This window comes from Phacochoerus africanus, chromosome 4 (assembly GCF_016906955.1).
Source record: "Phacochoerus africanus isolate WHEZ1 chromosome 4, ROS_Pafr_v1, whole genome shotgun sequence".
Classification (NCBI taxonomy): Eukaryota; Metazoa; Chordata; class Mammalia; order Artiodactyla; family Suidae; genus Phacochoerus; species Phacochoerus africanus.
The window spans coordinates 141,035,696-141,051,044 of NC_062547.1; the positions used below are offsets into that span (position 1 = coordinate 141,035,696).

At 49.0% G+C, this 15,349-nt stretch overlaps 1 protein-coding gene across 1 annotated transcript in view; it reads right to left on the reverse strand.

The window, feature by feature from the left end:
- The window catches only part of SIL1 (SIL1 nucleotide exchange factor), a 172,619-nt gene extending 157,631 nt beyond the window's left edge, over window positions 1–14,988 (reverse strand). The window contains 3 exon segments of the mRNA XM_047778744.1: window positions 7,955–8,090; window positions 14,681–14,783; window positions 14,879–14,988. Coding sequence (XP_047634700.1) covers window positions 7,955–8,090; window positions 14,681–14,783; window positions 14,879–14,973 — 334 coding nt within the window. The 5' untranslated portion in view covers window positions 14,974–14,988.
- Window positions 14,989–15,349: the final 361 nt, after the last annotated feature.

Below are 15,349 nucleotides of genomic sequence, written 5' to 3' on the forward strand. Positions count from 1 at the left end.
ACTCTTACCAAAGTGGGCATAAAGGGAACATATCTCAATATAATAAAAGCTACTTACGAAAAACCCACAGCTAATATAATACTCAGAGAAAAAATGAAAGCCCTCCCACTAAAATCTGGAACAAAGAAGTGTGCCCACACTCATCACTTTTGTTCAACATAGTATAGGAAGTCCTAGCCACAGCAATCAGACAAAAAAAAGAAGAAGAAGAAATACAAGGTATCCAAATTAGAAGAGCAATAAAACTGTCACTGTATGGGGGTGAAATGATACTATGTATTGAAAACCCTAAGCACTCCACACAAAAACTACTCAATCTGATCAGCAAAATAACAGGATACAAGATTAACATTCAGAAATTGATTGCATTTCTATACACTAACAATGAAATATTAGAACAGGAATATTTAAAAAAACAGTAACTTTTAAAATCACACCCCCAACTGCCAAGGGCTTAACCTCCAAAATATACAAACAACTCATATGACTCAACAACTACTATAAAAAAAAAAAAAACCCCAAACAACCCAATCTAAAAATGGGCAGAAAACCTAATAAGAAATTTCTCCAAAGAAGACATACAGATGGCCAGTAGGCACGTGAAAAGATGCTCAACATCACTAATTATGAGAGAAATGCAAATCAGAATTACCATGAATTACCACCTCCCACTGGTCAAAATGGTCATCATTCCTAATAAATGCTGCAAAGGGTGTGGAGAAAAGAGAACCCTCCTCAACTGTTGATGGAAATGTACAACCACTGTGGAAAACAATACAGAGCTTCCTCAGAAAACTAAATATACAACTGCCACATGACCCAGCAGTCCCCCTACTGGGCACATATCCAGACAAAACTATAATTCAAAAAAAGATACATGCACCGCAGGTTCACAGCAGCTCTCTTCACAAGAGCCAAGACATGGAAACAACCTAAACGTCCACTGACAGATGAATGGATTAAAAAGATGTGGTACATACATACAGTGGAATACTACTCAACCATTAAAGGGAACGAAAGAATGCAATTTACAGCAACATGGACACAACTGGAGATTATCATACTAAATGAAGTTAAGTTAGAAAGAGACAAATACCACATGGTATCACTTATTTATATATGGAATCTAAAAAAAGAAAAAGAAAAAAGGAGTTCCTGTCACGGCTCAGTAGTTGATGAATGCGACTAGGAACCATGAGGTTATGGGTTCGATTCCCTCGCTCAGTGGGTTGGGGATCCGGTACTGCCATGAGCCGTGGTGTAAATCACAAATGTGGCTCAAATCCTGCGTTGCTGTGGCTGTGGCGTAGGCCGGCAGCTACAGCTCTGATTGGACCCCTAGCCTGGGAACCTCCATATGCTTTGGGTGCAGCCCTAGAAAAGGCAAAATAAATAAAGTAAAGTAAAATAAAATAAGGCACAAATCAGGGGGTAGACTGGGAGTTTGGGATTAGCATACACACGTGACACATGGAATGACTGGCCAACGGGGACCTGCTGTATAGCACAGGGAGCTCTACCCATTATTCTATGATAATCTACATGAGAAAAGAATCAGAAAAAGAATGGATGTGTGTACATGTATAAGTGAATCACTCTGTCATACAGCAGAAATTATCACAACATTTTATCACAACCATACTTCAATAAAACGTTAAAAATGAAAATAAAATATGGTAAAAATAAACATATCTACAAAACAGAAACAGACTCAGAAACATAGAGAACAGACTTGTGGATGCCAAAGGGAAGGGAGAAGGAGTGGGATGGACTGGGTGTCTGGGGTTAGGAGATGCGAACTATTCTATTTAGAATGGGTAAACAATATAGCACAGGAAACTATATCTGAATATCTGATCTCTTGGGACAAACCATGATGTAAAATAATATAAAAAAAGAATATATATATATATATTATATATATATATATATATGAGAGTCACTTTGCTGTATAGCAGAAATTGGCATAACATTGTAAATCACTATACTTTAAAAAAACAAAAAATAAAAAGCATGCAGTTTCCTCTAACCAGTCCCTGCTCCATCTTTCCAGCACTGCTCTTGAACCACGGTGAGAGATCATCCAACAGAGGCCCCTTGCTATTGCCCTCCCTCAGGCCATAACCTCCTGGTAGCAGCCAGGAAGCTCCAACTGCTCCACTCTCCTGAGCCGGAGGAGCTGAGGTATGAACTGCCCTTAACCAGTCCTCCTGCTCTCCACCCACTGCTCATGTGCCTGTGTGTGAGGGACGGGACAGAGGCAGGTCATACTCCTGTGGACCATCCTGGAGAATGCGACAACCCCTAAGGAAGATCCCTCCCGACCATAACAAAGATGGGTGGGTGGCAGAAGGCACTGGGAGCTTTGCCCCTTAGTCCCACCTCAATTATAGCCCGTGGTTAAATACATACACAGAGAGAGAGAGAGAGACATGGATGGATGGATGGATGGATGGATGGATGGATGGATGGATCTGGTCTTTATCCCTGGTTCCTGAAAAGACTGGGTGAGGGGGGTGTAGATGACTTCAGGATTGGGGGCAGGTCACCAGAGTGACCAAGCCTTGATTAGAGGGTTGGAACGTTCAGTCCCCCTTCAGGGAGGGAGGGTGCTGGAAATCGACTTCAATCTCCAATGGCCACTGACTTAATCAATTGTGCCCAAGTCACAGAAGCCCCACAAGAGCCCCTCGGAGCTTCCAAGGGCTTCAGATTGGTGAATGCACCAAGTACTGGGAGGGCAGCCTGCTCAGAGAGGGCATGAAAGCTCTGTGCCCCAACCCCCATACCTTTAATGCATCTCTTCCATTTGGCTATTCTGAGTTGCATCCTTTATAATAAACCAGTAAGCGTAAGTCAAGTGTTTCCCTCAGTTCTGTGAGCTGTCCCAGCAAATTGCCAAACCTGAGGAGGCAACTGTGGGAATCCCCAGTTTACAGCTGGTCAGTCACAAGTCCAGGGAGTTGAGGGACTCGTGCCGAGCATCTGGAGCAGAGGCCGTGGGACTGAGCCCTCTGACTGGGGGCTCTGACACTAACTCCAGGGAGATCGAGTCAGGACTGCGTTGAATTGCTGGATACCCAGCGGGTGTCTGAGGACTGAAGGAACACACAGTCTCGTCTAAGCTGCAAGGGGCCAAAGGCCTCCAAGAGACAATCCTGCAGAGTCACCCCGACTCGAGGCAGGGGCCCCTTCAGACAGACGTCCAGGGCTGCGGAGAATCAGACTCCTCCCTTAAAACAGAGTAGCGGGTCTACCATAAATGAGGTTTTTAAAATTCAATTCCCTCCTATTGCTTGTGCAGATCTGAAATGATCTGACCAGATGGCTGGTGCTCTGTAATTCTTGGATTGCTTTCCTCAGTTGTTGATGATGTGGATTTTTTTTTAACCCCCTCTCATGAACGTGTTCCTGCACAGGCTTCCTGCGTGCTCCCATCAAGCGGGCTCTTTGTGTTAATGCCAAGATTCCAGAGGCTCTCACACAGGATTTCAGGGCCTGGAAGTCACCTCAGGTCAGTCAGAATCCCAAGTCTGGGTCTACACGAGGCCCACATGCAGCAGCGGGTAATGGGCAGAACAAAAGGGGCCTTTACTCAGATGGCCTCATAGCCTCCACCTTCCCTTCAGGTCTCCAAGGAAAGGGATGCAGCAGCAAGGGCGTATTTTTACAATGACAACTCTAGCCGTTTACTGCATATTTCCTATGTGCCAGGCCCTGTGTGAAACATTTTACATATGTTAATATTGTTTCAGTCTCACACCATCTCTGTGAAATAGCTATTTTCATTCCCATTTTCAGATGAGGAAACTAAGGTTCAGAGATTCTAATCAACCTTACCAAGGCCACACAGCTCAAAGAGAGAGCTGAAGGTGGGTCTGGAGGTTTAGCATTGCGAAATTTGACAAGCTCCACCCACATCTCGGGGATAGAGAGAAGGCCCGGGGCCCAGGCTCCCCTTACCCGCCCCCGCCTCCGTGCCCTGACTGAGCACAGGACACTTCCGCCACGACATCCCAAACACCCGTACGCCTTTTTCTCTCTGTGTCCTCTGTGAGACTCCAGGCTGCAGGAAGGCAGGGGTCATGTCCCATCTGCTGCCCAGAGAGACTGTGTGGCACAGTGGTTAGGAGCTCAAGTTTAGGGCCAGACAAAGTTAGATCTGAATTCTCACTCTACCACCTATTGGTTGGTTGACTAAGTCACTTTTCTCTGAGACTCAGCTTTGGCTATAAAAAATGAGGGGAGTTATAGCACCTGCCCTCAAAAGATGCCTGGCACAGTCAATGTTCCGTAAATGGGAGCTATTATCTGTCTCTGGCTCCCAGTACAGTGTCTGGCACAAAGGAAGATCTCAGAAAATGCCCAGGGAGCAGCAGCCCCACTGTATCTGGCTGGACCAGTTTCCCGTATTAACAAGTGCAAAGGCACAATGCCTGCAGTTCAGGGGTCCACAGCCCCAGGATAAATTCCTGAGTTTCCTGCCCAGAGACCACAGGACCCGCCAGCAAACAGCTTTCCTCTGCTTACTTGTGAACAGCTGATGCTGAATCCACACTCAAATGCTTGCTGTGCCTCCGTAAGGTATGACAGATCCCAAAATAAACCAGAAGAGAGCGAGAGAGAGAGAGAGAGAGAGAGAGAGAGAGAGAGCGAGAGAGCGAGAGAGCGAGAGAGAGAGAGAGAGAGAGCGAGAGAGCGAGAGAGACGGGAAAATCACTTCCAGGAACAAGCGCCTTGCAGTGAGGATGCTGACAGGAGTACCAGAGGCAGGGAGACTTCAGGAGTGTGCTCTGCAGCTGCTCCAGGGCTGAGTGGCTGGGGCCCATTTCCCACCTGGCCTGGTAGCAAGGCCCATGGAGTTACGGGTTGGTCCCCTGGTGTGTGCCAGGCCACAGAGGCAGTCGCCACAAAGTGCCTTCAAATGAGCCCAGACCAAAGAACTTAGTTATGAAACGGAAAACAGACTCACATATTTCAAAATCAAACTCTTGGTTACCAAAGGGGAAACAAGGTGGGGAGGGATAAATTAGGAGTTTGCAATTAACACAGACACACTACTGTGTAAAACAGATACTGAGGAGTTCTCCTGCGGCACAGTGGGTTAGGATCGCGTGTGGGGAAACAATCTCTACCAGAATGGATCTATGTATATGTACAACTGATTCGCTTTGCTCTACACCTGAAACTAACACCGTAAGTCAACGATACGCTAACTTTAAAAATAAATCATTTCAAAATGTTTTTTAGTTTAAAAAAATGAGCCCAGACCAAGTAGCCCAGTGTCTCCTCCTTGGAAACCAAAAGTCAACAGAGATGAGGCCCTCCCTGCAGAGACCGGAGGAGACAGACGGCACTGAACTGGAGTCACTAACTGCCAACATAAACCAGCTCTTTGGCCACTCTCTTCAAGGTCCCCAAGAGACTCCGCCACCTTCCTGTGCCATGTCCCCAGCCCGCAGGCAGGAGATGCTGTGCTAACCCATTCTGCTCTCTTACCAAAAATCTCTCTGGAGGGAGAGAGGGAGAACATTCCATGACCAGGGAAGTCTCTCCTTAGCACCACAGGCTCCCTTGCTCATCCAAAGCCAGAGAGGACAGGGAGGCACTTGGCACCCTCACTGGCATCCAATACCGCAATCGGGTTGAAGGGGCGGCCTGAATGGAGAGGACGGTGCTGAAAATCCCAGCCACTGTGTATCGAGGGACTCCTCACACTGGGAATCTTCACAACAGCCTCTGCAGCAGACGGGGCAGGACACTTCCGCCATGTCACCAACGGGGGAACCGAGGGGCAGGAGGACTCAGTGACTTACCCAAGATCCCCAAAGTACCAAAGCTAGGATTTGAACCTGAGACTGGCTATGTTCAAGTCTGTGCTCTTTGCCACAAATGACATCACCTCCTCATTCATCTACCCGTCAAACAGGTCCCAGGACTGGCTCCCCTCCTTTTAACCTTTCAGTAGCTGTCATGCCAGTTCCCAGGCAGCACTGGGAAGGCGGTGAATTAAATACTCTCTGATAACAGGCAAGTGTCAGCTATCCACACAGACCACTGAGAGATGAATTTCCTGCCCACAGATGCACATACAAAACCTTCTCAATATACACACCGAACACTCAGACCCCGCTCCCAGGACCTAAGAGAGTCTGTCTGCCTCCACGGGTCTGACTCCACAGTGCCAGACTCTGAATCACCCTCCATCAAACCCTGAGGCCACAACAGGCCTCTCACTGGCCCTCCCCTGCTCTGAGGATGAGTGTAGGTGAGAATACTCTTGGGATGGGGCAAGCCCGACTGGGCCCAGATCTGCTTTGCCCCCAGAGCTGGGGGCCTGAGTGTCTGTGCTAAGGCACAACATACCAGCCTTGGGGCAGCTTCAAGGGAATTTGGGGAAGAAGAATTTATAAGGGGCTCTTGAGAAAAACGTGAAAATCAGTACAATAGCTCTCGGGAATGCTCAGAGCAGGCTCTGGTCCTCCTTCCCCAAAGATACAGAGAGAGGCTCTTCTGCTTAACCAGTACCGCCACCGTCCAGAGGCTGGGCAAGGGCCTGGGCCAGAACGTTCAGGCTTGTTCTGCAGTTTGGACCAGGGCCTTGAAGGGACCACAGGAAGAGAGGACAGCAGTGGGAATGACAGGACACTGCCCTCTATCCGCTCTAGCCACTTCCTTGCCTGGTTAAAAGTGGTTCGAACACTTTTAATCACATAAGCCAGTGGATACAGCCCGTATCTGCTACTCCCCGCCCCCTGGGAGCTCTTCTAGTTTTAGCCCTTAAAGACCCGGGAGTGCTCAGCTCTCAGGGAAGGTGTGAGAGGGCAGCCAGAGGTTGGATCTGCTGAACCCAGTATCTCTGTCCCTAAAACCTCCCTCTACCCAACACCGGTAGCACCTACTTGGCTTGCTTGGTGACTCAACACTCTTCGGTGGCAGCAATGACCCACACGCAAGCCCAGTAGGAACGATACAGATACCAAAAAGTTGACTGGCACAGCAAATGCTGCCCCTGCTGGCACAGCAGCAGTGGGGGCAATGAGGACATGGTGACGAACAGCAGCAAGGAGCTGCTGAAACTCCTCGGGCTTGCCATCCACCTTGCTACAGTGGAAAAGGCAAATAGCCTACTCCTGAGAACAGGCCCAAGTGCCACCACAGTGGGCCACCAGCCAAGGGTGGCCAGGACCAGAAAGACAAGTGGGAGCAAAGTGGGTCCAGACTCGAGGGTCAGTGACATAGGACAGGTTGGCTGAAGGACATAGGTCAAGTCACCTAACCTCTCCAAGCCTCAGTGTTTTCATCCCAAAATAAAGACAGGAATAGTTCCTACTATTGTGAAGAATGAACAGATTCTATACATGAAGCCCCGAGCACTGTATCTGAATATGGCAACCACCACAGCTGCCGGCTTTTTATTACTATGTTAAGCTTGGGCCCAAGCCCATAAAAGGGTTATAGAAAGGTGTTCCTTCTGAGGATGCTCCATTTAAACACCAGGCCAGGATCAGACCCTGTGTCTCGGCACAGGTTCCTTTAACAGCGGAACACTCCTGCCCCACACGGGAGCTCAGGACTCTCCCAACAACAGTCTTCGGCAGCACTGAGCCCAGCAGCCAGAGCCCAAAATAGCATCTGCAGAGTGAGGCACATGTCGCTGCCTCGCCCGTGCTTCAGAAGTACAAGGCAAGAAAGTTCTCAATCACTTGCTCAGAAATCTTGGCCACCCACCACCTGCCTTCCTTCCAGGCAACTCAGATACCACAATCTCTGTTCAGCTGGAAAATGAGGGTCCCTCAGCCCCACAGCAGCAGCCACCACACTGACGGAACACACTCTTCCCCTCCCGCAGGCCAGAGGGTGGCTGCTCCTTCACAGCAGCCCTGTGGGGTCCAAGGACACACAAGGTTTGAATTCAGGTTATGTTTCCCGGGGACGGGGCTGAGCTTGGTACCTGGGTGAAGAGCCTGCCACTCATGAGTCGGGTGGAACACCTCCAGGACCTCAGGCTCCAGCTCCTCCTCTGCTGTGCTTCCCTTTCTCGCTGTTTCTTTGGTGCTGCTCTCCTCCGGGTGGGTCAGTGCAAGTTCCTTCAGAGAAAGGAAAACCCATCAGAGCACAGCGCCGGGCAAGCAGACAGAAAACGGCCGGGGCAGGACCCCCTTCTCCACGGAGCCCCTCCAGCCCTCCCTCCCGGGCCCTGCCAGCACCTTTCACAAGGCCACTCTCGGAACCAGTACAAGAAGTGACCGGGTGAAATGAACACACCGTATGTTGTGTGTATATGGCACTTTTGTATATGAATTTTTTTAAAAGTCCAGAAGGTTCCACACTATCTTGAGGGGTTTAAGGGAACATACTAAGGAGAGGTACTAACAATTGACAAAAGGAGACAATAAGAGCCTTTTGCGTCTTACTTGGTATGTCGCTATACTGTTTGATGTTTAAAACTCACACCCATTACTTTTATAATTAAAAACCAAAGATATTTATTTAAAAAAAAACTATACATATGAAAAGGAGAGTAAGGCCTCAAATGGTCAACACAGATATTCAAATGCTGGCAGCTAAGGCCCCCTTAATTCTCAGGCAGCCCGACAGGGCACAGGAAGGAGAGAGGTACTTTAATTCCCCAGGGTACCCATGGGGCACAAATGACCTCTTGGGACATCCCAATCTATGGAGAAGAGGTGCAAGTGGGAAGGTCTAAGTCCAGCTGGGCTGAGGGAGGAAGATGCCCAGGTTGAAAACGTCCTCCTAAAACCTGTTTCCTTCCGCCCCATGGAGAGCACGGAGGAGTGATGAGATGGAGTCCGCACAGCATTCTGAGCTCAGGAGACAGAGGTGTGACATAAATACGAAGTTTTAATCATCTTGCTCCTGCCCAGCCTCCCAGCCCTCCTGTCCCATTTCTGAACCTGTTCTTGCACAGAAGCAGTAAGGTCCCAGGGAATCGGAATCAGAGGCCCGGAGCCCCGGGAAATTCCGCTCGAGAGCGCCAAGCGGAAGCCACACTGGCACACTGGGAGGTTTCTGCAGCCCTTCCACCTCCTCTGTCATCACTTTTCCCTCTTCCTCCCAATTCTGCCCCTAACAATACCAAGCATATTTCATAGATTCTTCCTAAGAACCCCCACATGTGCTAGGGACTTTACTAGATCTCATTTTGGCCTCCCAAACTATTTTAATCCCACATGGAAAGTAGGAAAGTATCTCTTTCAAGTAGTGCCCCAGCTCCAGAGAGGCACCCTTAGCTCCCTGGATCCGTCAGGGTCTGACCTTTAGCCAGCTGCCAGAGCAAAGATGAAGGCGCGGATGACGACGACGTAAAGCGCAACCCCTCCAGGATTTTAATAGTTTTGACAACAAATAAAACCATGAAATTTAGATGGCAGAACTGTAGAACTTGTTAAGGATCAATACAGAAAATGTCTTGAGCAAGAAGAGTCCCTCATGGAATTCCCTAGTGGCCTAGCAGTTAAGGACTTGGGTTGTCACTGCCGTGGCTTGAGCTCAATCCCTGGCCCAGGAACTTGCCTTGTCACGGGTGCGGCCAAAAAAAAAAAAAAAAAATTCATACCACAAGTAATGAGAAACACTGACCACAGCACTGTGGTTAAAACTTAAGCTCCAGCGTTCCCACTGTGGCTCGGCAGTAACGAACCCGACTAGTATCCCTAAGGATGTGGGTTGGATCCCTGGCCTCGCTCAGTGGATCGGGGATCCAGCACTGCTGTGAGCTGTGGTGTAGATTAAACACATTGCTCAGATCCCAAGTTGCTGTGGCAATTCAACCCCTAGAATGAGAACTTCCATGTGACTCTGGTACAACCCTAAAAAGACAAAACAAACAAACTTAAGCTCTGCTTCAGTAACTCAAAGTTCAATCCAAGTTTCTTTCGAATCCAGGAAAGTTACTTAACTTTTTAAACCTCAGTTTCCACATCTGTAAAGGAGAAATAACATCTCATCTGTTAGAGGAGGTACTACCTTGTCAACCACTAGCCCTGGCCTCAAGGTCACCGTTACTGACACTCGTAACGGCGGTCACATGTAAGGGCAGGGCAGGGCAGTCTGAGCTGTGACAGTCAACAGGGACTATACAGAATGGCTTCATTCAGGCAGGTCAGGTCTGGGTTGTGGTCACCTGTGCAGCCTGGCCCCTCAAACTCCTCCTACCCTTTCCACCTGAAGTCTGCACAAATCTGAGCTCAAAAGAAACCTAGGAATTGAAGAGTAGATGTGCTTATGAGACTAAAGAGGAGACAGACTGGCAGGAGGCCTCCTACATTCTGAAGGCAAAGACATCAAACTTCCACAAGCTAAGTGTCCTGTGGGCAGGCAGTTTGTTAGTCTCTTCCACCACCTTAAAGCCCATGCCCAGCCCAGGGCTTGGTGCTAATCACTCAGCAAAGGAATCAAGGAAGGCCTTCCTCCTATCTTCTGGATGCCCAATGTAGCCAAATCTGGAGTTCCCACTGTGGTGTGGCAGAAACGCATCCAATATCCATGAGAATGCGGGTTCTATTCCTGGACTCCCTCAGTGGGTCGGGGCTCCAGCATTGTTGTGAGCTGTGGTGTAGGTTGCCAACGTGGCTCAGATCCCATGTTGCTGTGGCTGGGGTGTAGGCCAGCAACTGTAGCTCCGACTTGACCTCTAGCCTGGGAACTTCCATGTGCCATGGGCGCGGCCCTTAAAGAAAAAAAAAAAAAAGTAGCCGAGTCTGCTGGAGGCCAGGCACCGGGCCATACTCCAGAACAGAGGACCCCTTGTCTGCTAAGGACCGTGAGTGGATGTATTCCAGGGCCCGGCCATGCCGGTCAGCCTCTGTCAGAAACACCGTACACCAGACCCTGGGACGAGGAGAATATTAATAAGATTTACCTCAGAAGTACATGGGTTCAGTGCCTCCAGGGGGCCAGGAAGGGATGGGTGTAAATGAGTGCTGTGCGCCAGGAGTCAAAACAACCCCAAGTGGTGGGACTGGGAAAACCTCCTGCCTTGACTAAGAAACACAGCTGCTGCTCAGCTGGTCCACCACTGCCACGAAGGCATTCAACTTGAAAAGAAAACAGAAATCCAGATTTTTATGTGAAATTTTCTTATTTTTAGAACACGAAGACGGCCAAGCCAAACGTCTCTAAGCTTTACGAGACACCTCTTGCTTTCGTGTTTTATGAGTCAGCTAACTCCCGGTAGGTGCAGCTGTGGAGCGAGCAACAAAATCCTCAACATGAAGAGAAGCAGAAAGAGACAAGAGTAATAGTGATGATGAAACGGACAGAAAGCCCTTCAAAATTCAGGCAACGCGAGGGATCATTCTGATGAGTAGGGGCTGAGAAAGCCTCTTTTTCTAGATCTTTCATGAGATTCATAGAGTAGGTTCAAGAAGAAGGATTAGAACAAGACATGAACCACATGCTTCAAGACCTAGGAAAGCCATGCACGTCTTGCAACAATCCTGTTACTTTTCAAAATGGTTTTCCAGCTTCCTCTTATGTCTTACCTCTTTGAACCAGATTTTAAACCACACACACTGCCATTATTTTATAGTCCCCTCTGTTCCCTGCTCACCAAATCTGGCCAGGTGACTACGCTAAGCACGGAGGGAAGGTCAGTCCTGTGAACATGCCACAAGCTAGACGCTGCTTCGTCAGTGGAATTCTGAAAAAGGTCTGGAAGAAAAGCAGCATCGTGGAGATGAGACTGTAAAGAAGACAGCAGCTGCCATTTCTTAGGCCCTTACCCTTATGCCTGGCACTGGTGAGGAGCCTTCCATGCCTCACAGCTCAGCCAGGGTTGTTCATCTACAAAGCAGATGCTTTTACTCCCGTTTTGCAGAGGAGCAAGGTCACAGGACCTGCGCAAAACCACACCACTGAGAAAAGCAGGGCAGAGATTTAAGGCCAGGACTGCCTGGCTCCAAAGCCCATGCATCAATTCCGACGGACTTCTTGTTTTCCTTTCTTTTCCTTCCCGACTCTCTTCTGTGTCTGCTGTTAGTCGTGTGTCCCAACGGTGGCGCCCTGGGTGCTGCGGGAGGGAAGCAGGGCAGTGACATGGCCCCGGCACATTTACCAGCACACGCCTCCTCCCTTCCACGGCCCAGGCGAGAACCACAGTCCCAGAGAAAGGGAGGACCCTCTCTCTGCCCCAGCAGGGGCCGCAACAGGACACAGAGACCAAGAGGTGAGGGAGGCCAGCCAGCCCGGGGTCAGCACGGAGGTAACTCCCGGGCTCTGGTGCCCTCTCCGTTGGCTTCTCAAGGCTCTCTTCCCTCATGGCTCCTCAGCCCTCCCTCCCCCCCGGCCATCATTACTCCAAACACCAATTTCCCCTTAAATAGCACGAACCCCCAGCTAAGGTGTTAGCTGACAACAGCTTACCCTGTCACACTTCCTTATACTTGCATCTGAATCTGAGATCCTTAAAGACCAAAGCCTTCAAGATGCAAGAGAATCAATGAAACGCTAACGGTGGGTGGATGAACGCTGTGGCAGAGACAGAACGAGAGGGTAACATTTTGGGATAGGAGCCTGGCTGACAGAGCCCTAAGTTAAAATACCGAAGCGGCTACTACCCCCCGACTAAAAATAACAGCTGACGTGTACTGACCATCCAGTAACTATTTGTGCCAGGCCCAATGCCAGGTGCTTTATGTATATAATCACACTTAATCTACACTAAAATTTGAGAGGAACCAGCCCTGTTTTGCACATGAGGAAACAAAAGTTCAGAAATGATCAAACTGCCAAGGTAGGAGGCAAGAGAGATTAGCAAGGGTCTGTGCTGCTTCCGCTGGGTTCCACTACCTCCCGCATCGTCCACCACTTTTTTTGAAAGCCAGAGTAACACACAGCCACATCCCTCCAGCATTCACTCTGCTCCAGGGAGGCACCACAGCAGGAGCCAGCAAAGGGGGGCTGGCTTCAGGTCACACCCATACGTACACAGCCACTCTTTGCCAGGTGGCCATTAACCTGTACAGATGCAGCTGGGGTGGACAATTCCAGGTCACCAGGAGCATTTGCCTGGACTCCAGGCTCTGAAAAAAGGATTATAACCACCCCTCCTCCTTCCCCAGCCATTTTCACTGTTGTGAAGGTGGCTGGCTGCATAATTTGGATTTTAAATGCCATCAGGGCAGCAATTTTTATGGCATGAGAGAAAAGATGCTTCAACTCCTACTTGTACTTAGCACATGATGAAAGATTATGACAAATGGATACAGCTTAGGAACAGACATAAGGATAAAGGCGGCTTCTGCTGATGAAAGTCAGTATTAACATTTTTCTGAGACTAGACTCAATAGAGCTAATATAAATGGGCCACAATAATTATGGCTCTGAAAACCCATCTATTTGGTTGGACTGTTATCCAAAAGGGACTTACTAACACACAGTGCTTAAGGAAATTCATCAGCATGCCTTTGTTAATTGTGCATCTGCTAAACCTCATGATAGGGAGGCAGCCGGAGCCTCATGAGCTACAGGGTGGAGGGGACAGAGCCCCGATCCCTCAAGACATCGGAGTGCTTTTCTGGGCCAGGCAATGACAGAGACAGCCCCAACCTCAAGCTGTGGCCAGTCCCACTCTCAGGAGCCAATAGGATCCCATTCTCATCGTCCTTGAAGAGAGGCCAAAAAAAAAAAAAAAGGCAGCAACAAGATCTTAGTCAAAGAACATTAAAAGCTCAAAAGGATTCGTGACTCCTAACTGTACATTCTCTCCTGCTCCACAAAGTGGAGAGAAAGACAGAGAAAACAAATGACTTCAGATAGAAGGTGGAAGCTTGCCATGAGCCAGAGGTGAACCTCAGCTGGGCTGGACTGGTACTAAATTCATCACAATTATCATTTGCATTTCAAGGGCTCCGGCTCCAAAGCCTCTGGCACTTTACCCAGCATTTAAGTGGGACCCCTGGGGCTGGGGAAGGTGGCCGGGGAGGGTGAAACTGTCAAGAGTGCCGACAATCAGGGCATCTCAAGGGAAAGAAAAGAGAGGACACTGGGAGCTGGCTAAGGGCAGGCTATTGCTGGGGCAGGCCAGGGAAATGGGGCCAGGACACCCTGCAGCCAGGCCAAGCTCAGGGCCTTCTTGGGCATTCGGCCCTGCCTTTGGCAGTGACAGAAACCCTGAGCAATGAGGTTCTGGGTTAATTAAGAGGAGCCTGGAAAGGACACAGACAAAAGGACAGAGGGAAAGGGACAGAGACAGAGAAAGCACATGGATGAGGGGACTGGGGGAAGAAGCCGCCTTACTTGGGGCTCACCACACAGGCAACCAGCTCTGGGGAGAAATCTGATCTTCCAGCTCTACCACAAACTGGCCTTGTCATGTTGGCCAAGCTGCTTACTAGCTCTGAGACTTAGTCTCCTCATTCTCAAACTGAGGGGAATGACTGCAGTTGTCTACTTCATAGTGTGGTTGAGGGATTAGGTAAGAGCACATACAACGCATGTAATACAAAGCTTATCAGCATCATCTTTTCTCCACAGGGACACTGTATCCTAAGCTTTCAAAAGAGGCCAGAGGCCTAAGGGGTAGGGGAAAGAAGTAGACATACGCTGTAACCCAGCCCTGGTCCCTTTTCTGTAAGAAACTCCCACAGCAACCGTGGTGGCACGGAGGCTTTCTTAGATCCCACAAAGCGCCCTCTACCTGTGGTAACATACTTACCGAGTCCTTACGACCGAGGCAGAAGGTGAAGCAGGCGGCCATCAGCAGGCCCAGCAGAATGCCCAGACGAGCCATCCTCAAAAGGATTAGGCCCTGGCAAGGCCTGAGGGAAGTCAACACAGAGAAGAGAAAGTCAGCAGAAATCTTGTGCCTGATACCCTCTCCCGTCCCTCAGCACAGTGATTCCTAGGATGGCACCTATTTGACAGACGGCAGAGGATGTCACATATTTCCTGCACAGAAGTCGCAGGTCTTCTACCACAGAGGTAGATCGACCGAAAGTAAGCCTCCATCTCCCAAATGGGGAGATATGCCATGGTTGAAACTGTTCGGTCAACCAGGACCCTTGCATGAGCTGTAACAGCCCTGGTCCCTTCCTTCTTCATTATCCACTTGTTCTCCGGTGACACAGGATGGTACTGGCTATGGTGAGGAAAGAAGGAAACTATGTGTGTGAAAAGGTATGGGCCCACATAAGCCTTTAGAAGCATTCACTTCTAAACAGTATCCACTATTACACCTGAAGACAGATACCACTAGTAATCCCCTACAACAGCAAGGTTCAATATTCCCAAGCCACAAAGGCTTTCCAATTACTTTTCAGAGAGTAAAACAAACAAAAGTTCAGGCACCAGCAGCTGTTAAAATTTAAATGATTTAAGGATTAAA